At 38.5% G+C, this 25,146-nt stretch overlaps 1 protein-coding gene across 1 annotated transcript; it reads left to right on the forward strand.

The window, feature by feature from the left end:
• Window positions 1–543: 543 nt before the first annotated feature.
• LOC110054848 (uncharacterized) lies at window positions 544–19,991 on the forward strand. The gene is made up of 14 exons (XM_020761206.2): window positions 544–713; window positions 5,038–5,125; window positions 5,926–6,003; window positions 6,827–6,921; window positions 7,891–8,001; window positions 8,574–8,700; window positions 9,655–9,734; window positions 15,993–16,064; window positions 17,032–17,146; window positions 17,375–17,451; window positions 17,521–17,587; window positions 18,057–18,139; window positions 18,298–18,375; window positions 18,796–19,991. Exons 1-14 carry the CDS (start codon window positions 573–575, stop codon window positions 18,871–18,873), a joined length of 1,290 nt encoding a protein of 429 aa, XP_020616865.2. The 5' UTR covers window positions 544–572; the 3' UTR covers window positions 18,874–19,991.
• The last annotated feature ends 5,155 nt before the right edge of the window (window positions 19,992–25,146 follow it).

Below are 25,146 nucleotides of genomic sequence, written 5' to 3' on the forward strand. Positions count from 1 at the left end.
TAAGTAACGGTTGATCAAAGAGAAACCGATCCGGGTGCAACGCGATGGCAGGTTCCCGGAAGTTTCTTTGTTTACATGTTTTAGTGGGAGTTATACATGTAGAGACACAGTGCGCGAAGCTTAGCGATCAGTAACTAGCTCGATATTCTGAAGTCTGCTCAAAGTAACCGCGCGTTATTAAATTCCTTCATTTAGGAGTGTTTAAACGTTGCGGAGCTCAAAGGACTCTATTCAGTTCACAGTTGTTATGTTATGCATGCATGCATGGATGCAGACACTCACCTTCGCATGTCGTAGTAGTACCAAATTGTCTTTGCATTAGTGTGACATTTATCCTAAGAGATATTAGCAGAGTGCTAGCAGATAAGAGTTTCAAGATTATGGTAAACGTAGGGTGAATGATAAATATATTAGCCGTTTGAAATCAGAAATACGAGGTCAACTTGATTAGCATGCGCTTGTTCTTTATATGAAGTAAATTAAAATGATAAAGCTGCATCTGTACACGTTTATACAATGCTATTGTTTTCTTCTCGTCCTCAGCAAGCAAACGGGTTTCTGCTAACTACAAGATGCCTTTAGACACAGTGTTATGCCTCGATACCTCGGCCTCCATGGGTTTTAATAACAATGAGGGTATCAACCAGCTTAAAGCTGCCGCACTCAAATTCCTGGAGGGAGTGGAGGAGACTGCAAGACAGGCCAACTTAAAGGTAGAGTCGACGTGCGAAGCGTTTGTGATGCATTAATCCTAAAGAACTACATCTGACAGAGAAACCTGCTAAGCGGCCAATAAGAGTATCGATAATTAAGCCGTGTACGGTTTTGAAGAAGAACGCTTTGCAGGTAATTGTAGAATCAAAAATATTATGTATCATATAGTTTTGTTTGTATTGCTGAATTCCAATTCAACACGCGATAAATTCACTGGTTGCACCTTCGGTCATTTTAGGCTTCCGGGACAAAATAAAGTTATACTGTGGAACATTGTTTTTGAGGAAAAGTACGTTTTATAAGCTCATTACTGACTTAAGGCCTGTCGTGGTTAGTAATGCAATCACCAAACAGGGATTCCTCTCCAAATACAAACATATTTCTGTTTCCAGTCAGCCGGTTAGAAAGAGAGTATTAATATATCGATAATTCCGTTGCTCTGTATCTGAGACTAAGTAACTGCGCTTTTTCATGTGTATCTAACAGCGAGCGAAGTACAGTCGGAGTTTGCGATTGTGTTATCGATCGTACATGTTATCGATTAAACATGTTGTGACTTTGTTACTTTTATTGCTAACTGCAAAATCTATCGGAGGCAGTGATCTTTTAACCTGGTTTCAGCTTCTCAGAAGACCTTTTCTTCCGTCTCGACGTACGGTTGCTTAATTGATAGATTAAACCATTAATAGACCTCATTCACCGCCTCTAGCTGTCGTAAGGATGTCACCTGGTCTCTATTGGGTAGAAAACAAAAATGAAACCCACTTCACTGAAATTTCTCATGGCATTTGGGTTTTTGCATAAGATTCGGAAGCTAAGCAGGCATGGTTCATTTCTGTGTTTAAGATTATTTCACGGCCTCCTTTAAGATATACAACTTGTAAAGTAAGGGGATATTACTGAATTTTATTGCAAGTTGGCTAATTTTCGAGAATGCCCTATTTAAGGAGCTTTTTTACGGTCAACCCTCATGACCCTCACGGATATTCGTCTTCAAATATTTTCATAAACAAGTTCATTCTTCAACTTTATTATTCGATTGATTTTATGACCAGACTCTTCAAACATTGAATTTTGACAGTCGCATTCGTCAAAATATTAGAAATTTCCTTGAATATTGGAGGAAATACAAGGCGACGAGCAATTAGGCAGATGACTATGCAGACAGAGACACAGTCACATGTAGCTATCACGGCAAACGACATGAGATCTTCTAAGGTCTTCTGCATTTTGTTAACTACGTGGACACTACGTTACATGTTTATTTTGTAGCGATTAAACACCTAAAATCAGACACTTAGCGAGGTTTCTTACTAACTGTAAACCAAAAGCTATCAGTTTTCTCTTTTCATTTCAGTTTATTTTGGCAAAATTAATCTCAATCTCCAAGAACTGATTAATCGAAAAATGACTCTAAAAGTTTGGTAATAAGCAAAGATTTTTGTGGTCCAAATCATAGTGTTTTTCTACGCTTTTGGTTTTGTTTTGTTTTCACAAATGAATACAGATTGCTTCTATCTATTTAATCACGGTTGATTGATGAACTGATCACATGAGAGAGCACCGCTGTTATAAAGTGAGAAAATAATAATCGTAGGGGAAAAAAATGGAATAAAAGAGAGAGACCTAAATATAAAGCCGAAATGTTTTTCACTATCACGGTTCCTGCTTCTCTTCAGTGTTGTAGCAACTACACAAGAGTATATACGCATGAATGACAAATGTTTATCGCGTTTCAGCTTCCGAGCTAGAAATTAAGTAACTTTTTAGCTTCCTTGATCATGTCAAAACCACAGCTACATTCGCTAGTCATTGGCTATTGATAAATGTCCGATTTAAGGGTAATTATTTGATCCTAAGCATGACATATGCGCATAAGTAAATGTCACTGAACATATGTTTAGGCATAGACCATTATAAATTTACGGGCGAGGGAGTTCATAACGCGGATGGCCAATAGACCTTATCACGGTTTTGGAAGCCATGTTGACGGGTAGGCATCACATGTAAGAAAGCTCAGTGTTTGTATGGGAATCCGATGGCAACAGGAGCCATAATCGGGGACGAAGACCGTAAGTCTCGGGATCCGCGCGCACCTATGATATGGGACAATTTTTCTATTTTTAGAACAAATTGCGCCATCCTGACGTCATATATCCGCGTGGATCCACGCACGTGTCAGGGGTTCTCGCGTGGATGTTGTCACGTTGCATGATCAAATGGTGAGAGTTGCGAGATTCTCTTGCAGATTTTTCACAGCGATGGCAGGGAGTAAGGCAAGGAATTAGATCCAGGGCTCTTATATGTAGTTTTGTGCTCTGAGCTGATGGAAAAGGTGAGTTTTTCAGTGTCGAAAACAAGACTTCAATTTCGCGTTGTGAATGAATAATATGTGCTCGCGCTAGTTGAACGCGTAAGCTTTTGCTTTTGTTCTGTAAAGAAAAGTTATGAAAGAAAACTCTTTACTTTGGTATCGAGTTAATTTGAGAGTTTCCCGAAACAATGCTTAATCATAGCGAAACCCTGTTTTTGATAGTTTCTTGTTGCTTCTGTTCGTTTGGCGAGTTTGCACAAGATTTTTAACGGAAAGTCTGACGCGTACATAAGTAGCTCATTTGCATAGTGCAGCGCGTGCACGTTCAAATCCGAGTCGGTGTTTTCAATTGTCAACAAATCTTGACAAAGATTTCTTTCGTTGTCTTTTGCGCTGAGAAGCTGCAACAGTTTTCACCAACGCAAAAAGGCTACTAACATCGTGTGTATTTCTTTAACATGGTGTAATTTTACACTGCGAAAAGAAAAAAAAAAAAAGAAAATAGACATAGAGTTTTCATAACTCAACCAAAAAAAATTAATCGAAATCGTTAATCGAGTTGATTAAAGAACGCGTCATCGTAACTTTGCTGATTATTTCTGCTGTATTCACATATTTTCAGCTAAGCATACGAATACGTTCTCAAACATTTATCAACCTTAAACATATTTAAAAGCTAGAGATATTATATGAGTTCGATGTACGCTTTCACACAAAAGTGGGGAAGTCCAATTTGTCATGTTTTACTGACTGTTCAAAACACGCATCGGCGGGCGCTCTTATTCATCGAGAACAGACAATTTATTGGATTTTTACACAAACAAAACTGAGCAGCATCTACAGACATAAACCTCATTGCCATTTATTGGGCCTTGATAAAGCATCAACCGTTGCTTACAATTCAGGCGAAACTCAAACTTGCAATTACTTTATTTTACTTTTCGGTCGAGATAGACCTGGCGAAATCCTCGCAGGCGTGTGGCAAGAGGAGGGAAACTTTAAAGTCCTGAAACGGTACTATATCCAAATATATCCAACTGTTTTTTTGCTGTGTTATGGAAAAGCTGTTAATCTTCAACATATGTGAAACTTAGAGTAGAGTAATGTGGAGCTCTTGTAAATGAAGCAGCGGAACACAACTTGGTCAGCGATATGAAGCGGGACATAACTAAATTCGGCACTGTCTTACTTCACTCAAACTGTAGCAGCTTACGACGAAAATACTGAAGCAAAATTCCAACAGACATGAACGTATTGATTTGTGGCCAAAAACATCAAACATTTCGGGAATTTTGGACGCCATTTCCCCGCGCTATATCCGCAAAAATCCACGCAGCATGTACGCGCGTGTGCCGCACATGATGGCGCAATTTGTTCTAAAAATAGAAAAATTGTCCCATATCATAGGGACAGCCCCAATACTAGAAATAGCGCGCGCTTACGGTCTCCGTCCCCGATTATGGCTCCTGATGGCAACTGATTTTCTTTCAAGTGGAATACTGAACAATTTATGAATAATTATTAGACAAAGGATTGAATGTAGCTGTTCCAGAAAAGGGCCACTCACGTTTTTACTTAAGTGTCGTGATACATTTCTTAGTCTATAATTTGTGTCCGCGAAGTGGTGCGTACTCAGCCGCGTACAAGTTAGCGGGAAAAAAATGCAGACATATGTATGAAATATTAAAAACGTCTAGTATCTTGACTTTGTTGGTCATAAATTGTTCAGAATTCAATTTTAAAGAATCTTTTTTTTTTTTTTTTTGCCATCTGATTCCCATACACACATTTTTTTAAAATGTGTCAGTAATTAAAATTACTGACACTGTTGCCTACCCTTGAAAGCCATGATGGCGTATATTGCCTAACTGAAAATCCTGTTCAATTCTGTTGATTTACTTACCAGCCACTAAGTTGTTGTTATCCATGCATATATTGACATTCGTTCATTCACTAATCTCTGCAGCCAGTGTTGTAATGTTATTTTAATCCGTTACGATTCCACATAGGAAAACGTTGCAATCGTCGAGTTTGGAGCCAAAACACAGATTTTGCACAACTTGTCAACGAACTACTTAAGCCTTAGAATGAAAATAGGTAAGTTTTTAACATGAACATGTACTCTTTCCAAACTTTGACTAAGGAAACATTTAGCTCGAGTTTAGTAAGTCATGTCATATGGGCGGCAGATTAAGAAATCATTAGAACTCTAGAACAAGTAACTTTCTGCTGTGTTTAAATTTCAGGTAACTTGCGCCCTTAACTTATCCGCGCACAAATGAACTGCTTTGTAACAGAGGAATCGTTATTAACTCTTTCGAGACCGGGGGAGGGGGGGGGGGGGAGCTTTTCAGGCTCTTCAAGAGTTTGAATCGCCGTTGTTGTAAAACTGCACTGAAACATGCAATAAACCCCAAATGTGGAAAATTTTCCTAAATTAATCTTGGAAACAGTTGGAAAAAGTTAACTTGTCATTGGTTATAGATCTTGGTCAGTGTCCATAGCAACCGTATTTTGACATGCACGTTTTTAAATCCGCGCTTTGAAGAATATTTTTGACTTTCTTAAAGTAAAATTCTTTAGATACTTTTAGCTTTCCTTGTCAGTTTTGAATATTTTTGAGCCATTTTTGGTGGTTTCTAGAGTTTTGTGAACATCATAAAATCCAAGGTGGTAGCTCTTCGGAAATACGACGTCAGAGCTACGTCATAACACGTCATCGATCCACGTTGCAGACTTTAAAGGCAATATATTTGGGTCACATACGAGCTATGAATCTTTCAAGTTTCATTTTTATAGCCTTAATACTCCAAACAGGAGTAAGAGGGCGAGACTCTCGCAGAAGACCAGATAAATTTCCGGTCTGAAAAGGGTTAATTTCTCTTCTATTTTTGCAGCTGGACTTCAAGCTAATGGGACGACCCCAATGAAAGACGGCTTGTTGATGGCACTGCAGGAGATTGGAAAAAATGGTGAGAAATTTACTGCTTAGCGATTTTTTTCCCACTGATCCGACCGAGTTAATTATCTTGCGCGACATCCAATGAAATCGAGACGGATTCGAGGAATGAATCATTTTTCCTGTGAACTTAAAAATTGCGATATATCCTCTAGTTCTTCAAATCACCAGGTCAAATGAAGACGGCATTGACTCGCCGGAGTTTCTTATCGTCATTTAGGGCAAGTTATTATGAGCAACACCAGCTAATTTTGTAGCGCAGTCATCTCTTCTTGTTTTTTTTTTTTTTTTTTTTCCGTTTGTTCACCCTACTTTTTTTCTACTTAAATGGAAACAATTTGTTCCAATCAACCAAAATGCCCTTGCGAAACATTTTTCAAAGCGATTGGCTTCGGGCTCGCTGAAAAAGCCCGGTTTGATTGAGTATACTTAACAATTATTCCACGACTGACGCGTTGAATATGAGTTGATAGATAACCAACAATGCCTATAGTTATCTCTTAACCAACGAACGCGAGTTGAATTATTAATTTATTAAAAACTTCCCCCAAAAATAGAAAACTAAAATGACATAAAAAGAAAAACGACCCAAATATTACATGTACGCTTACCATATTTGAAGAGCATGCTATAATGGCTCATAACCCATAATGGCTAAGCCAATGAAAACTCTCGAATTGCATTATCTAATGATCCAGTTTTTAATAATTACGATTTGCCCGTGATCTATCCTACTAAATTACACTTCTAGTCTTTTGACCTTCTTCACATACCTATATTAGGACAGCGAGTCGTTAACAGGTGGCCTTCTAAATCCTTATGTTAATTACAGGAGGAGTGCCGGGTAAATGTAAATGGAAGGAAGCTTTGTCCACGTATCATTCTTATGACCGACGGAAAGCCTACCGATGAAAACGGTCGTGAAACACAGCAAGTAAGAACATTTATTATATTACAAACTGAGCGAGTGGTGAAGATTCTTCGCTGCCTTTGTCCGTCTCTTGTCTACCCAAGCGGAAAAGATGGAGCTATCTTTGTTATCTTGGCAAATTTCAATCTGCCACGAACATTAGAACTCGCGGTTTTTAGACCTTTATTTCCGAGAATTTACGGCCGCCATTAATTTTCCTTGTTGAGAATTAGAGAAAATGATGACGTCATATTCTCAAAAATACCGCATGGGTTGAAATTATAATGACAATTCATGTTGAAAATTGCACAAACATATGAGCCAAAGTTTTTGTTATTTTTTATGCGGATTGCTGTAGTAATTGTTATTATAATTTCAACCCGTGCGGTATTTTTGAGAAAATGACGTCATTTTCTCCAATTCTCAGCCAAGACTTGGAACAAGGAAAATTAATGGCGGCCGTAAATTCTCGGAACTAAAGGTCTAAAAAACATGAGTTCTAATGTTCGTAATACACTAAATTTGCCAAGATATCTAGGAAAGATCTATTCGGTACGAAAATGTAAAAAAAAGTGGGCATCGAGGATTTGATCATAGTGGCACTTAAATATATTAATTAACATTTGATCGGTGATGTCATAATCAGTTTTTACCTTTTCGATCAGTCGTGGCAGAGTTTACTAGTCTAAAAACAGCGCGTTTGGCCGCTCCGTTTTTGTTTCGTCATTTGAAATAGTTTGTGAAATTTCGTTTTCTTTATGCCATGCTTTGTTCAGTCAAGATGACTGGATATAGGCTACGTGCTTTTTTTTTTTTTTTTTAATTCAGTGGCGGACCTAAAGAATGCCCCCCCCCCCCTTATTTTGGGTAAAAAATAAAAAATAAAAAACCGCAGAATGAAGAAAAGCCGGCACTATTGCCCGATTTCAAATATATATCAAAATTTGCGTAATTAACTATAGTTAACTAAGCCTTATCTGATTTGATTTTTAGGAATTGACAGGAGTCTTATTGGTTGCAGTGCTGTTCGGGCCTCGCTGGCAGGAAGTGGGTCTTCCATACAAAATCCCCATTGCTTGTGTTGGGTGTGGAAATGCCGATAAGGTAATCTCAATAAAGAACTATTTTATTGTAAATAAATGGAGCGTGCTGGTCTGAACTTTAGGCAAATTTGTTGATGTAGCAAAGATCTTCTTTTCGCAGGCAAATTTCGACCTCAGAAAATTAAACTGGAAAAGTAAACTGACCAAGCACAAACACGTCTAGTGCAATTGACATCGCGAGGAAGGATCGTACTTACGTTTGGTCATCTACATCGCTCCCTGGATTTGGTGTCACAACCCTCCACAAATGGCAAATAATTTCTTACGAACCGTCACTATAACTTTTCAGTTCTCACAAGAAATGACCACCCATGTACAGAAGAGTGCAACACTGCCCCTTGAACGCAGAGATGATCTTCGTAATTAAGAATCCCTCGCCGATTTAAACTAGTTTTCTTGAATTAACTTGAGTAAAGAGAAAGAGGGGAGCTAGGGGGATTAAAGGTGTTGTTTAACTTTTTTTTTCCTTTTAATTCCTTTTTACTACTGAAACTTTGTATCATAGTAAATGGTTTGAACCCAGTAGTTCGAACTACTGAAACTTTGTATCTCGGTTGATATTTTGTTATGAAGAAACTTTTAGAGAGTATTGCACAAACGACTGGAGGGATGTACGTGATGGTTCATAACATGGATGAGCTCAGCACATTCTTTAGGAGGCAAGTGTTGCTGTCACGATTCATCGCTCAGACTGCGCATGGTGAGTGACGTAACGAGTACTTTTGTGACAATTGCCAGGATATGCCTTTGTGTACAGTTAGGGTGGCGAATGGTAGGTATATACTTCGAAAATCCTGAAAATCAATTCGGAAACTTTTGATCCCATCTTGAAATCCATTTCTCGGAATCCTCCCTGATGAATATCGAGTTTATACTATTAGCTTACAGTCACGCTCTCTAATTCAGGCACCAAAAGGATTCGCGCACCACAAAGGTAAAGATAGGGCAATCAAAATGCAATCTACACTGTAAGTGTTTTAATGACACCACATAGGCCCAGGGACATGATTCCTTCATACTGTCAGTGTAAGTTAGAGCAGAGTCCATGACTTGAAGTAAAAATTCGTCCTTGATTCAGTGCTAGTGTTTACATAGAGCGAATTATGTTAAGAATTCTTTCCCTACGAATTCTGTTTTTCTGTATTCATTAGTCACAAGCATATTCCTCAGTATTAATGTACTTCCTCCCTTCGAGCAAATGCGACCCGAGATCAAATTGCTCAAGCCCTTATCCCTGGTATGAAATAAGCTGATTTCTAATCATATTGGCTTAATTAAGTCTTAATGGAGACGTGGTCTGCAAGGCTGCTCATCCGCTTTGCACTTGCTTCTTTGGTGTTGCCCTAATCAGTCATAAATAGTACCTCTTTTTATTGACCTAAATGTCGCTTTATATTGGCCTATGATTATGGCGGTGTTTGTAAGTCGCATTTGGGTCAAACTCGGCTTTTACGATATGAAGAAACTCCTTCTCCAGCATGAAGTCACTGTAAATATTGATACTCCTCAGGAAAGGAATATGGTCCAATCCCGTCCAATCCAAAGTCAGGTGTTTTCAGGTTGCACTAAATGCTCGTTGATTGGTATCCAACAAGTGAGCAACTCCTTCTCGATAATAGCTGTAGAGTAAAATATTGCTTTTCCATCTCAACAGACATGGCTAAGCTTCATTCGTTGCTCGCGTTACAACAGTTTATGCAGGGCCTCGGTGAGGATATGGATGAAGCTGAGCTGGTAAGATCAACCGGAACAGAGGCGAACGAACGAAACCAGCGGACGGACAGAACGAATTAATACCTGGACGGTAAACGGACTGACGGACAAATGAAAGGATACATATACGACTTCTAGCCGGGTTTCGTTAATGTCCATACCTCTAAAGCTTGACGCAGCGTGATAATATTCCCAAAACTGTGCTTTCTCCGATCTGTACTAAAGGCTATCGACGATAATTCATTTTCCAAGTCAGCAGAAATTTGGTGGCACATTTTATTTTATTTTATTTTTTACTTCACTTCACTTTATTTTGCACTTACATCTGGAATTACAATATTAGCATAAAAGAGAAAAAAAGATACATATATAACAACAGGAACCATAATCGGGGACGGAGACCGTAAGCGCGCGTCATTTCAAGTATTGGGGTTGTCCCCATGATATGGGACAATAATTCTATTTTTAGAACAAATTGCGCCATCGCCTGCGGCACACGCGCGTACATGCTGCGAGGATTTTTGCGGATGTCGCGCGGGGGAAATGGCGTCCCAAATTCCCGAAATTTTTCATGTTTTTGGCCCACAACTCAACGCGTTTACGTCTGTTGGAATTTTGCTTAAGTATTTTCTTCGTAAGCTGCTCCAGTTTGAGTGAAGGAAGACAGTGTCGAATTTAGGTATGTTTCGCTGTAAGCTTATATATATCGCTGACCAAGTTGTGTTCCGACGGATGCCTCTTTTACATGGCTGTACATTACTCTACTTTAAATTTCACATATGTTGAAGATTAACAGATTTTCCATTACACAGCAAAAAAACTAGCTGGATATATTTAGATATAGCAGAGCTTCAGGACTTCATAGTTTCCTAGCTCCTCTCGCCACACGCTTGCGAGCAATTTCAGTCTGTCGCGACCGAAAAGTAAAACAAAATAATTGCTAGTTTGAGTTTCGCTTGAATTGTAAGCAACGCTTGATGTTTCATCAAGGCCCAATAACTTCACTTCCGTATATACTGTTCAGTTTTATTCGTGTATAAATCCAGTAAATTCTCTGTTGTCGATGAATGAGAGCGCCCGCCGATGCGTGTTTTGTACAGTCAGTAAACATGACAAACTGTACTTCCGCCGCACTTTCGTGTGAAAGCGTACATCGAACTCAAACAATAACTCTATAGTTTTTAAATATGTTTAAGATTGATAAATGTTTGAGAACATATTAAAAGCTAAGCTGAAAATATGTGAATAAAGCAGAAATAATCAGCAAAGTTACGATGACGCTTTCTTTAATCAACTTGGAATAACGATTTCGATTTTGTTGATCGAGTTATCAAAACTCCTTGTCTATTTTCATTTTCGCAGTGTAAAACTTCACTATGCTTATGTTGAAGAAACACACATGATGTTAGTTGCCTTTTTTGCGTTCGTGAAATTTGTTACAGCATCTCAGCAAAAAAGATAACGAAAGAAATCTTTGTCAAGATTTGTTGACAACTGAAAACACCGACTCGGACTTGAAAGTGCACGAGCTGCACTATGCAAATGAGCTAATTGTACGCGTCAGACTTTCCTTTCAAAAACTTTGCAAACTCACCAAACAAGCAGAAACAATGAGAAACCGTCCAACCAGGTTTTGGTTCTGATGAACCATTGTCTGAGAAACTCACAAATTAACTCGGTAACAGAGTAGAGAGTTTTCTTGCTATATTCTTAAGTCAGAACAAACGCAAAAACATACGTGTAAGCTTACAACTAGCGTGAGCAGATCTTATTATTCATTCCCAGCGCGAGATTGAAGTCTTGTTTTCGACCCTGAAAAACCCACCTTTTCCGTTAGCTCAGAGCATAAAACTACATATAAGCGCCCTGGTTCGTATTCCCTGCCTTATTCCCTGCCATCGCTGCGAAAAATACGCAAGAGACTCTCTCAACTCTCACCATTTAATCACACAACGTGACAACATCCCCGCGAGAGCCCCCGACATGTGCGTGAATCCGCGCGGATATATGACGTCAGGATGGCGCAATTTGTTCTAAAAATAGAAAAATTGTCCCATATCATAGGTGCGCGCGAATCCCAAGACTTACGGTCTCCGTCCCCGATTATGGCTCCTGATAACAATTAAAGGTCACTATGGTATATGGTTTGTGCATGGAGGCCTGCAGAACCGCGAGGTTATCGAGTTAGCCTCCATCTCGTTTGAGTAAACATAAAATACATGGGAGTAGAAGGACGGATTACTAGAGGAAAGAGCTAGAAGAATAGCGGAAACTTACGTTCGATGTTGCTGAGATAGAACATAGTTTTTAACACTTTTGGAATTTGGAAACTTACGTTTGATATTGTTGAGATAGAACATAATTTTTAACACTTTTGGAGAAAGCAAACTGATTTAGATCTTTAAACTTCCATGGTATTTCTTGCCAATGGCCATATATGAAATCATTTGTATTTTTTGTAAGTTTCAACGCCTTTTGCCAAAGGCTTTACTTTACTAAAAAAATAATAATAATAGCAATAATAATAATTATAATAATAATAATAATAATAATAAAGAAAAAAGGCTTTACTGAGGTAGATTATAATTATAAACTGAATTCATGTGAAATGAATGTCCTCAACAACACAATCATTTTTTTCAATCCTGTGAATTGTAGATGCTACGAATCTGAACAAGGTTGTTTAAAATATGATTAATCAAATTTAACAACGCTTTAGTTTTGCAGTTGTTGTTGAAATGATAACATTAAATAATCTTCAATGAGGAGGCCTACTTCACGAAGTTGCTTACAGAAGGGTCTTCTAATAAGATTGAATAAGAGCAAATATAGGAAAAATTAAATGAGCTGGATTATGAAAACAAAAAACAAAAAAACTGCGGAACCACTCGCCTGCGGCTCGCCACTTTGACAGTGTTATGACGCAATTTATCATCAATAAGAGGGCAGACGCATAAAAAACATAAATGGAACATCTTTTTATGCACTAAAATTGTGCTTTTTCCCCTACTTGCGTGATTTGACCGTAAAGGAAGGCATTTCGGTGCTTTAAGACAAAATGAAGAATTGTGGGATGTTTCCCCAGAGTTTAACTCCTTTAACCCTCGGCTCAACAAACCTATGGTTAAGAAGTCTCGCCTCGCTCGGATTACTTCAACCTTGGCCCAACACAAGGTTTACTTAGACTCTTTTGAACAACCAGGCCTGTTCTTGGTACAAATTAAAGCCCTCGAGTAAGAAATAAGAGCCAGATTCCACTTAAAGCCCGTGAAAAGTGTCATCATTAGAAATTTCTCTATTTGCTTACTTCTAATTAGCAGGCGTGAAAGCTTGGTTTAGAAAGATAACAACGGCTTGAGAAACGTATTCCTTTTCAAAACAAGGTTTGTTTATCCACACGTGGATGTTACACTCATTTTGCCTCGACTTCAATGTAATTCACTGCAAATGCAAATAGTTCGGGAGCTATACATCGTTGAGAAAGACATTCTTAACTATATACCTACAGAACGAAATTGTTACACTAGGGTAGATCTTCGAGATAGTTTGTTCAAACAAAATACGTAATGACAACAGCACTGGCCGAAAATTGCCTTACACATTCAAAGGTAGCTTTTCCTAACTCGCGCCGGGTTAACCGATCTCAAGGGCCCATGACAACTTATACAGTAGGATGAAACGGCTTGCGCCAGACACCCTAGAAAAATCTTACGGCATCAGGCAGCAGTTTGTTTATGAAAATCGTAATATATAACTTTGATTCTGCCTGTAAGCGCCTGAGTCTGGATCACCATTCAAAAAACATTATATTCGTTGCAGATGTCCAGTTGATTTATCACAAAAACAACAACAAAATCTCAGAGACAAAAGTAAAATAATTAAACAGATGTTACCTCCCACTAAGCTCCCGAAACCTCTTTAACACACACACTGGGGTGGCCTGAACCGTTTACAAGGTTTATAATTGGCCAAATAAAACAATAGGTCAACGACAGAAACAAAGCCCCTGGTCCTAACAACAAAAAAAGTGCTGATTAACAAGAACAAATCAAAATAGAGGTTTTAAAGTGGTGCAGGTCAACTGGGGGCTAACAAATGGGATACAGTTCGAAATCGAGATTTATCAACTTTGTCGGTAAGTTTAGTTTGCAAGAAGTAACCGGGATTTGGCAGCAATAGAAACGTGGAATGACATAAAGGGATTTGTTTAATTCATTCTTTAAAAAAATAAATAAATAACAAAACAAAACAAAAAAACAAAAACGTTTATATTGTGGATATTATTTCTAAATCCCCAAATTCCTAAACGCTAAAGCACTAAAGCCCTGAATGGCTGAATTCTCTGGAAACCAGTAATACATAGCTAGATCAATATGAATTCTTTATTTTAGCACGACTCTATGCTTGAGGGTCCGTATTAATCAAAGCTAATACAATAAAAATTAATCAAGAAATGCTAATTATAAATATATACACCTACAGCTATAAAATTACTCAGAATGAGTTGTGACCTTTTTTTTTTTTTTCAAAACAAAAAATAAAACGTTTATATTGTGGATATTATTTCTAAATCCCCAAATTCCTAAACGCTAAAGCATTAAAGCCCTGAATGGCTGAATTCTCTGGAAACCAGTAATACATAGCTAGATCAATATGAATTCTTTATTTTCGCACGACTCTATGCTTGAGGGTCCGTGTTAATCAAAACTAATACAACAAAAATTAATAAAGAAGTGCTAATTGAAAATACTTACACCTAAATATAAAATTACTCCGAATGAGTCCTGACCTTAGTTGCGAAAGATGTTAAAATCAAGCAGTAACCTAACAACGGTGGTCTTGCTAGAGGACGACCCAAATAAAACAGTCGAATGCAGATAACTCTGCTCCATGCAGAGCCTTAGCGTTATAAAAAAGGGAGGATATAATACGATTTTATTTTTATCTTATTTTACAAAAACATGTCTTAAAATTCTTTGATGTTTTTTTTTTAAGCAGTTACATCCATAAACACGTAATTTCATCTAAATAACATCAAAAACAGCAATCCTTCTTTTATTTTAAAAAAATAAATCAAATATTGAAGATCAATTACTTGAATACTGGAAAGAAAGGCTAGGGCTATTGGGCCCACCCACTGGCTCAGAACTTTCCTCCGTTAAACGGGTTTTGATGTATTAACAGAGAGATCGTGGATACAATTTCTTAATCCTAAAGCCCTTAGCACGTATTTTCTTTAAATCTTTAAAGAACATTCTTATTTAAAAAAAAATTTGCATATTGGGTTAAATACTAAAAAAGGATATCGAATTTCAAAAAACCGTCAACACCGACAACTGTAGTAATGTACTACTTGGAACTGGTTTATCAAAGTAAGTTGACATTGAAAATTTGCATTAGGGACAATTGGAAAACATCTCTCGTTATTAAAACCAGTGTTCTTTTTTCCCCTCAGTCTTTACATAGATAAAAAAAATGAAGTGTTTGCTTCCCTTGTCGCATTCTCGCAGCTCTGTCCCTTGCCTACTCGAACCCACAGAGTCACTTTTGAGTTTAGTTTAAACAGGAGGTGTGACTACAACGCGGAAAAACTCAAAAAAGTCAGTCTAACCTGCCACATATTAAAATGCATATAGCCATTGACAAGTTATTTATATTCTGGTTAGCCAAAAGGTTTAGTACTTCAGTTTATTTCTACCTCTGCTTATGAAAAAATATCTGTACTATGCCACTTATTCCACTGAGATAATCTCGATTCCACCCCTCCCCCTCTCCCACCGCCCAACCCCCGCCCCACCAGGCCCGTTCTTGAACTCAAGAGTTACTGAGTGCGATTTTCGTAAATATATATATTAGTCCTACACGTGGCATTTGTAAATCCGTTTTAAATGAACATCAATGTGTATCCTAGGTGGTATGTGTTGATAAAGCCGTTTCGGCAACTATGCACACAATTTCAATTTCTGTAGATTCACTTGCTATTACGTACGTGTTCAAATTAACGAATATTTTTTTATCATTTTCGCGCGCAATTAAACACCTGATATGACCAAATGCAGTCCAGTTTTGAGATTTTATAAATGAAGCATTCATAAACGCTCAGATTTCCTAAGGGGACAGCACGGTTCTATATCATATAACCAATAATGTTTAGATTGGACAGCACGTACATTGTAGGCACGCATTACGCATAATACGCTTTAGTTGAAATTGGCCCATTTTGTTTGTTTTTTGTTGTTTATGTTATTTTTGGATTGTTTCCTTTTATTTTTGTTGTAGCGTCCTCTCATGGCGCTGCTCTTGGCAATGTTAGTCGCTGATGATGATGATGATGATGACGATAACGATCGGGTGAGTGTAACTGCCTGGAGTAATCTGACGCTTTTATGATTAATGTCTAGATACATTTTAGTGTGTGGTATCCCTGTGTATTTCAGTGGTATTTAGGCGAATTCTTATGACGAGGTAAGATAAAAATCTACAAGTGCGAGCTTTTGAATTACTGCGAGTTGCGACAGTGAATCCTGCATTAAGCGCACACCCTTGGGACCCTCACTAGTGTCCGTTCTAAATAGGCTCTAATACATTGTGCAATGATAGTTAATTATTAACCCTTTTGTGTAACAAAGCGTAAGATCAAAGACTACTCATAGCACTATGTCCAGTCAGTCAATGCCTCAATTTGGAATAATCCCCTTGGCTTTAAAACATCGCTGAACAATTTTAAAGGAATCTGAGCTGAACTTTTAGAAGTAAAAGTAAAAAGTCCTTTAAGTGTCCGCGCTTAACTTATTGTAGGTTTGTGCAACAAAATGGCTTAATATTGGTGTCGGCGTCCACTTAACAGAGGTGTTCGCTGAATGCAGGTTTATTCTACAGTAAATGTGGGGAGACTCAAGCTGGTGTCCACTTAATAGAAGGTGTCCGCTTAATATGGGGTCCACTTAATACCGGTTTCGCTGTATATGAAGAAATATAGGGTCCAATGCAGTTTTATATGCATAAAACTATTTTCAAAATAATGTTGCAAATTTGCCAGCATTAGAGGACTGCTTTTATATGTTGCCTTTTTTTATCTCAAATTCTGTCATTTTTTTCTGAATGCTTATTGGTTTTTATGCATCATCATTTCAAGCCGTCACATTGTCCTATAGGAAAAGACTCAACAAGAAAATAATTTCAGCGTGTCCCACCACTGGGTGGCAAGCAATGCCAATGGATGCAAAACCTCATTGCTACTGGTACAAAGATAATTATGTAATACTTTTCAATTGCCGCATAGAAACTAATGATTATTTGTGTCATTGAACTCCATCAGAATTACCCCAAACCTCCTCCGGTGGGGTCACGTGTTCGGAGGGGAGCACACTGGAAATGGGGAAGTCAAGATGGGGGAAGAGCTGGTACCATCGTAAAAACAGATGGTACACCAGGTCAGTTCCGCCATCGGCAATGCTTTTTTAAATACTTCTACTTTATTCTAGTGATCTGAGGTGGAGACTTAAGCTCTATCTATCGCGTCTATCATTCTTGGCAAGTTATTGTATACTCAAAACGGCTGTATCTGCTGGGGTTCGTCCCAAACGTAGAATCAACCCGGTCCATGATCCAAGGCCAGGCCAAGTAATATTGAACTCTGATTGCATCACGAATATTTTCAGGTTGGGTGGATGTTGAATGGGATAACGGGAATGAAAACTCCTACCGTTACGGAAAAGATTCTGCTTTTGATGTTAAGGTAAGACAGATTTCTCACTGCCAAAGTGTTTTTAATTGGCACGCGGGCAATAACACTGTCAAATTGTAGGTTGTTGATGAAAACAGACGTGTGCTACTTCTGGAGGGAGTTCAAGTGGGATGTCGTGTGATCAGAGGTTAGAATTCTCCCAACTTAGGCCTGGTTCATAGGATGCACTTCTGCCGTGTTAAATTCAATTCAGTGAAATGCGGCTGAAATTGAAATTGAATTCCACACGACAGAAATGCGACGTATGAACGGGGGCTTACTCGTCAACTGTCGAAAGTAACTAAATTGTCATCGAAACAGCATCGAAAAATGACTTATTAGCAATCGGCCGGAACGAAATCCAAAACAAGATGGTCTGGAGGGGATGCTGGTATCTCCGGTTGAATGTTTAATTCTTGAAAATTTGTCAGCTGTATCACTATATTTCATAGCTCTCACATGTCACTTAGTAGTTAAAAATAAGTCATACATATGACGGACCTTTAGAAAAGTCTAAATCTGACTAGATTAAGTGACATCAATGCTTATAAAGACTACCTTCCTGCCAGTAACAACTCTCCTAGTAAGTCTATTTATTATACTTTTTGAACTTTTAGGACCGGACTGGAAATGGGGAAACCAGGACGGTGGAGCCGGAAACATTGGTCGCGTCTTTAGTGCTAAGGGTGGAGTCGTAGAGGTAATTGTAGTTGTTGAGGGTTGTGAAAACAGGCTATACCTTATCGCAGTCTTAAACCAGTTACATAAGTTGTCAGTTTCAGACATTTCCAAGATTTGAAACTTAAATTCATTCCCTGCTTGGTCTGAAAAGTTTGAAACGTTTTTACCCATGCGCAGGTTCGTTGGCCCAATGGACACACCAACACCTATCGCAACGGTGCAGAAGGAGCAAATGACGTACTCGTTCATCCAGGGGTGAGAATTAGAAAAAAAGAAGGAAAGAGAGAAAGAAAGAGAGGAGAGAAATCAAAATAGCTTGAAAGAGAAACAAACAGTTTCTCTATATTTGTTTGTAAGCCAATTTGATTTTATACCGATGAAGTACTTAACATATACCCGGATTAAGTGCTTAACATATACCCGTTTGGTTTCTCTTTTTGAGTCTCCACAGGGAGAATACAATAGACCTGAGTAGCATAAATGTAAATAAGGATCGTATAGGATAAATAGCCTACTTTCTTTTCTTTGCCATCTCTCAGGTGATATACTTCATTTTCGCACCTCTCTCTCTCTTTCTCTCTCGCTAAACCCCTCTGCCAATCTCGTACCTAAAGTGTTTCTTTTTCAAATGAACATCGCTTAACCTGTGGCATTTTTCACTGTTTTTCATCTTAGGACGTAGTCATGATACCTTCCCTTTCGGGAGGTTCACCAAGAGGAGGAATGCAGTCTGAGGCTTGTCACGTGATGTAAAGCCAATCAGAAACATCGTAGGATTCCTATTGAGCTGGCATCATGACTAAAGTTAAACAGTCCGTATTCTAATCCTGTATTCGCCTAAGTTAGCTTTGAGCAGTTGAGAATCAGAGATTCATAGTCATCTCTAAGCTCAATCAGATTACGTAGCTGTTACTTGGAAAACTAAACTGCTTCCTATTGATGAAAGTTGAAATTTTAAAGGACCGAGCGGAGTGATATTGATCGACGAAACAGTGATGTGATTTCTAGACACCGTCTGTGGAAACGAAGTAAAACATATATCGGCCTCACTAGACAATATTACATTTTTCAGAGAGTTCACTAAGACATCCGTATCTTGTTATAATCTGATGAAGTGGGTTTTCAACTGGGTAGCAGTAAGTACTCAGGTAACTTCCACATTAGACTGTTTCAGTTTTAAAAATATTCTTTTTATTACGAATTTGAAAACTGTATGCTCGTTGATTTTCGTATATCCTATCATTAACTCAAGTACTTGTCTTCCCGTTTAGAGCCAGTTTACATGTTGTTAGTCTTCCAAAGTCACCTACATCCTAAAGACACGTATTCCTTCATTATGTGTATCGTTTGCCAGGGCTGTTTTTGCTAAATGGCGTGCAAGTTTTCGAGTAGGCCTTAAAAGAGATTGGTGTTTTTGTATTTCTGATCGCGGGCCAGTCTCTACTACATGTTGTAAGCTCACGCATTAAGAGTGATTTTCTGAGAGTGTCGAGAATAGGAAGACAGTCACGAAAAATCGATTTTTCTTTTATTTCGCCAAAACATACCCTTGGATGAACTTATTCATGGAAAAATGGTTTAAAGTTCCAACGATTTACTTTACGGCCAAAATTTGAGAAAGTTCGAAATTTGCATATCATGGCGGTTTTCGCGGCTTAAAATGTTCAGAATTTCACGCTGCTTTAAGAAAACAGCGGGGCGTAAAAACAATCCTATGAAAACAAAACTTGGCACAAATATTATTTCATTCTTATACTCGTGATAAGTTTCTTGAAGTTTTGTTTGTAGCTTTGTAACGAAGGGTATTTGTACAGTCGCCATTTGTGTCTCTTGGCAAGGAACAAATAAAGGCCAACTTTGACTAGTATAAATGGCCTCTGGTATATATCATTTGGTCAAAATATCTACATTTCAGGAAACCTTGGTTATTGGTTTCTTCACCCGAAAAGTTATAGCTCTGAGAATTAAAATGTTCTCCGTCAGTAAAATAAGATGTTACGGCATGTAAGCGAGTTCAATTTTATGCAAATCACAAGGTTATTCTTTGGAAGTCAACGGTTTAAAACAGGAAACTACGACTCACCGTTACTTACCTTCCTTCTGCTGCTATAGAAACGATTTTAACTTCCCAGTGTCCTTGTGAGCTGTTCTGTAAAATATTTCCAATAAAACAGCGAGCATAAACGGCCATAAAATTCGACAAAGTCGACAATGTTTATATTTGAGATGAGACGGTGAGTGGCACACACAGTCCTGGCCGTTTTCATCGTCTTGCACAGTCGAGAGTCCTTAAAAACATGATAGAATATACGCTTTAAACCGTAGCAAATTAGTTTCTCATATCCATATGCCTCATGTCGACTCATGAGTAAATAAATCAGTCCCCGTACATTGAATTAACAACTCGACTGACCTCTTAGGTTAGGAGGTCACCTGATATGTCATTATGTTACTTTTTCCCGGTTTCACATTACACGCGTATCGCCGTATTTAAGGACGCTCGCGCGAAAATTTTCCAGTCGATAGATTTTTTCTTAATGTTTACGGCAGTCAGATAATGAGTTACTTGTGACAGAAATACAAAAAAAAAAATGGGCGTCACCGACTTCGTTTCAGAGATAAAGCGTGTAGAAAACGACCTGATTTTGAAAATTCAGCATGGTCTACAAGGGTTTATAGTTAAAAATATCGAATGTGAGTCAAAGGAGGCAAACGATCTTACTGGATAGCACCCCGCCTGTGGTTTTTAAAGCAGCGACTATCCCGGTCAGATCTCCAGACATCGTCAGTTACACGGACTAATAAGTGGAGATAAATAATGCCCTCTGCAGTGAATGCGTTATTTAGTAACACGAAAGAAACGATCTGAATACGCGAATCTCACGCGAAAAAAATAAGCTTTGCTCTCGCTGCTCGTATATCACCAGCCTTTGCTAACTAAAACGGCACAGCCTGTGTTTCTGTGTTTTAATCATTTCAGTCACTTATGACGCTCAATGTTGCTGTTCTGATGAGGTTTTAGAAGTAGCCCTAATCCACCCCCACCCCACTCCCAAGAAAGGTAATTTCAACAGTCGATCGTGACGGCTAATACTCCCGAAAGCAGAATGCAAGCTGCATTTGTATTGAGGGGCACTAGCCTGCGAGCAGGCATATGTTGGAGAAGAGAAAGTAGGAACGGAATAAAGGAATTAGAAGTGCCACCGAAGCCTGTTCGCCTTAAAAGAATTTACCTGGACACACTCTAAAAAGCCATATTACCATTAAAACGGATTAACTCTGTGCTGCTGTAACTGAGGATCATGTATTAAATTTTTGTTTAATTTTTCACACAAAATGTCATGATGCTCTTGACAGATATCGCACTAACTTTATAAGGAAGTGAACATGTTTGATTTGCACTAACAAGCGCAACTTAAAACTATTAAGAGTACAACTTCAACAAGTAAATAATAAATGTCTGACACTTTTTTGACGCCTTTACGACACAGGCAAATATTGGACCTTCTCAAGATATGTGATTGTCAAGTTTTACAATAATCAAATGAGAAGGAATGTCTTCAAATATGGCCGGGATAGGAAATTGAACGGTAAATTTGGAAAGAAAATCTTAAGTCTATATAACAGAAATTTCAGATTAGAAAAATAAAAGAATGAAACAAATGTAACTAAGCCTTTATTTTCATAGCGTAAGTTTGTCACTTTTGCCAAGCGACACGAAGCGTTACTGAAAGCAGGTTGCTTGCGTTACTCGAATAAATAATATGCAGAATTTAAAACATTATTATCTTCGGCGGTCCAGCTTTTCCTGCAGATAAACGGTTTCTTATTTTGGAGTATTTATCTTTGCGCACGTTTAAATGTGTGCCAAATGTTACTAAGCGCAAAACTATGAATCGCGTCGACATCAAAGAGATCAATCAAGTGTTGAAATTATGTCAGGGTATCATGCATTTGTGAACGATATCTTAGAAGCTAACAATTATGTCAAAATGTTGCTTTTTCGATTTTCTTTTTAAATCGAAATGTCTTCAAAGAGAATTTGAATACCGTAATTCAACTAAATACAGTGATGTTGAATACGGCGTTAAGCGTGTAATGTGAAACCGGGGAAAAGTAACATAATGGCATATCAGGTGACCTCCTAACCTAAGAGGTCAGTCGAGTTGTTAATTCAATGTACTGGGACTGAGTTATTTACTCATGAGTCGACATGAGGCATATGGATATGAGAAACTAATTTGCTACGGTTTTAAAGCGTATATTCTATCATGTTTTTAAGGACTCTCGACTGAGCAAGACGATGAAAACGGCCAGGACTGTGTGTGCCACTCACCGTCTCATCTCAAATGTAAACATTGTCGACCTTGTCGAATTTTATGGCCGTTTATGCTCGCTGTTTTACTGGAAATATTTTACAGAACAGCTCACAAGGACACTGGGAAGTTAAAATCGTTTCTATAGCAGCAGAAGGAAGGTAAGTAACGGTGAGTCGTAGTTTCCTGTTTTAAACCGTTGACTTCCAAAGAATAACCTTGTGATTTGCATAAAATTGAACTCGCTTACATGCCGTAACATTTTATTTTACTGACGGAGAACTTTTTAATTCTCAGAGCTATAACTTTTCGGGTGAAAAAACTAATAACCAAGGTTTCCTGAAATGTAGATATTTTGACCAAATGATATATACCAGAGGCCATTTATACTAGTCAAAGTTGGCCTTTATTTGTTCTTCGCCAAGAGACACAAATGGCGGCTGTACAAATACCCTTCGTTACAAAGCTACAAACAAAACTTCAAGAAACTTATCACACTATTTTAAAGTATAAGAATGAAATAATATTTGTGCCAAGTTTTGTTTTCATAGGACTGTTTTTACGCCCCCGCTGTTTTCGTAGAGAAGCGTGAAATTCTGAACATTTTAAGCCGCGAAAACCGCCATGATATGCAAATTTCGAACTTTCTCAAATTTTGGCCGTAAAATAAATCGTTGGAACTTTAAACCATTTCTCCTTGAATAAGTTAACCCAAAGGTATGTTTTGGCGAAATAAAAGAAAAATCGATTTTTCGTGACTGTCTTCCGATTCTCGACGTTCTCGGAAAATCACTCTTAACAACGTCATTCCCGTTCAGACAAAGTTAGATTCCTGTCACCTTCATCGTAAAGACACGCATTTCTTTCATTCTGTTTATCAGTGCCATGCAAGAAACTGATAGTAGGCTTGATAGTAGGCTTGCGTAGGCCTTATTTGAGATTGGTGTCTTTGTATTACTGATGGAAGGCCAATCCTTTCTAAGCTGATACATAAAGACCAGCTCAGACGGTGTATTGTTAACAACGCCATTCCCATCAACATATTTAGATTGCTGGGTATACACTTTATGAGTGTAGAAAGATAGAAATCAATTAGGGCTGCTTCGTATTGAGTGGATGAAGCTAGCATTTGATGCGAATTTATCTGACTATGGAAAATAAATGAAAAAAGATAATTGAGTTGTGTTACACCAATCTGCGTTCTCTTTATTTCGAGCCTTAACACAGATTTGTTTGTCTGGTTGTTTCCCTAGGGGTGCTCCCCGAATGTTTTAATTGGGTGCTTACGAAACGCCATCGGCAGAACATTTACCTTACCCCACTGCACCAAATTCTAATCTTTCTCCCTCTCAGTTCAAAGCGGTCCAAAACTTATGCCCTTTTAGCGCCGAACATTCCTGTCTAGCTTATATTTAGGAGTATCGCCCAGACAAAAAAATTGAGCTTACGTGCGTGTAGCAAACTGACAGACTCCTAGAACTTCAAAAGAATCGATCCGCAGTGACGGCAGTACTCACCTTACAAATTGTCAAGCAGTCGTTGAAAATGTTATCCATTCGACTTCCTTGTTACAGTAACTTGTTTTAACCCTGGAGGGCTTAGTCTTTCAAAGCCTGTGGAGGCAAGATTTCTACCCATTGGGGGTTAATATTTTACATTATTAATCATCTAACGCATACGAAAACTCCAAAAACATGTGAATCTTGTTCGCAGCCTGCACTGACGTTAACTTTGATTTTTAAGCTACTTGCTCCAAGGATATTCGAACGCTCCGGATCTTCAGCAGACGCCGAAGATTGTCGAAGGCGTTTGGCCAAACCAAGGGCCTTTGTCGCTTTCAGCAAGGTTTTTCTTTTGTTCTTTCCTTGACAATATGGAGCTTTTTCTTTCTTCTTTGAGCCGGTTTTTTCGTTTTCTTTACCCAAGGCCTTTTTTCTGCTTTTGATTTTTCCATAGGAGTTAGCGTAAAGAGCTTCCACGTGGGAATTTTTGTCAAGTGCGTGATGTAAATAAAAATATGCAAATGACATGAAATACGAGCGATGAGCGTTTGCCGCGAAAATTTCCCCAGGGTTCTCGCCCGTTGACAAGATTGTGACACCTTCCTAGTTTATTAACTTTATTTGAAAATACGTTTTTTCTAATTAACTCGGCCGCTTTTTGAGATTTTTAATGTTTTTTTTTTTGGAAACACTAGATAAAATGACGAACTTAAATTTTGTCAAATAAAAGAAAAAACGATTTTTTTGGCCTCTGAAGGTGGGAAGTAACCTTAAGCAAACGTTTTCAAGTTAATTGTGTGTTACCTGACAAACTAAATTTCTTTTTTTGAAATATCTAAACAAATAGATTATAATGGTGTGTAAAACTGCGTCATATATGCATAATGCTGGCGAAATGTGATGGGTTAATTGGAAATAGGCTATCTTTAAAACGAAGAATGGGGAATCGGGGAAAGGGGAACGGGGAACGGGGAACGGGGAACGGGGAACGGGGAACGGGGAACGGGGAACGGGGAACGGGGAACGGGGAACGGGGAATCGGGTAACGGGGAATCGGGTAACGGGGAATCGGGTAACGGGGAATCGGGGAACGGGGAATCGGGGAATCGGGGAACGGGGAATCGGAGAATCGGGGAACGGGGAATCGGGGGACGGGGAATCGGGGGACGGGGAATGGGGAACGGGGAATCGGGGAATGGGAATGGGGA

This window comes from Orbicella faveolata, unplaced genomic scaffold (assembly GCF_042242905.1).
Source record: "Orbicella faveolata isolate gen_17 unplaced genomic scaffold, um_ofav_v1 contig_3, whole genome shotgun sequence".
NCBI classification, from domain to species: domain Eukaryota; kingdom Metazoa; phylum Cnidaria; class Anthozoa; order Scleractinia; family Merulinidae; genus Orbicella; species Orbicella faveolata.

Excerpts from the sequence above, each read along its gene's own strand:
- LOC110054848 (XM_020761206.2), top strand. The coding sequence starts at position 573 with ATGCCTTTAGACACAGTGTTATGCCTCGATACCTCGGCCTCCATGGGT. Across the intron at positions 6,922-7,890 it reads ACGGTCGTGAAACACAGCAA|GAATTGACAGGAGTCTTATT; the intron begins GTAAGAACATTT and ends TTTGATTTTTAG. Across the intron at positions 16,065-17,031 it reads ATGATGACGATAACGATCGG|AATTACCCCAAACCTCCTCC; the intron begins GTGAGTGTAACT and ends GAACTCCATCAG.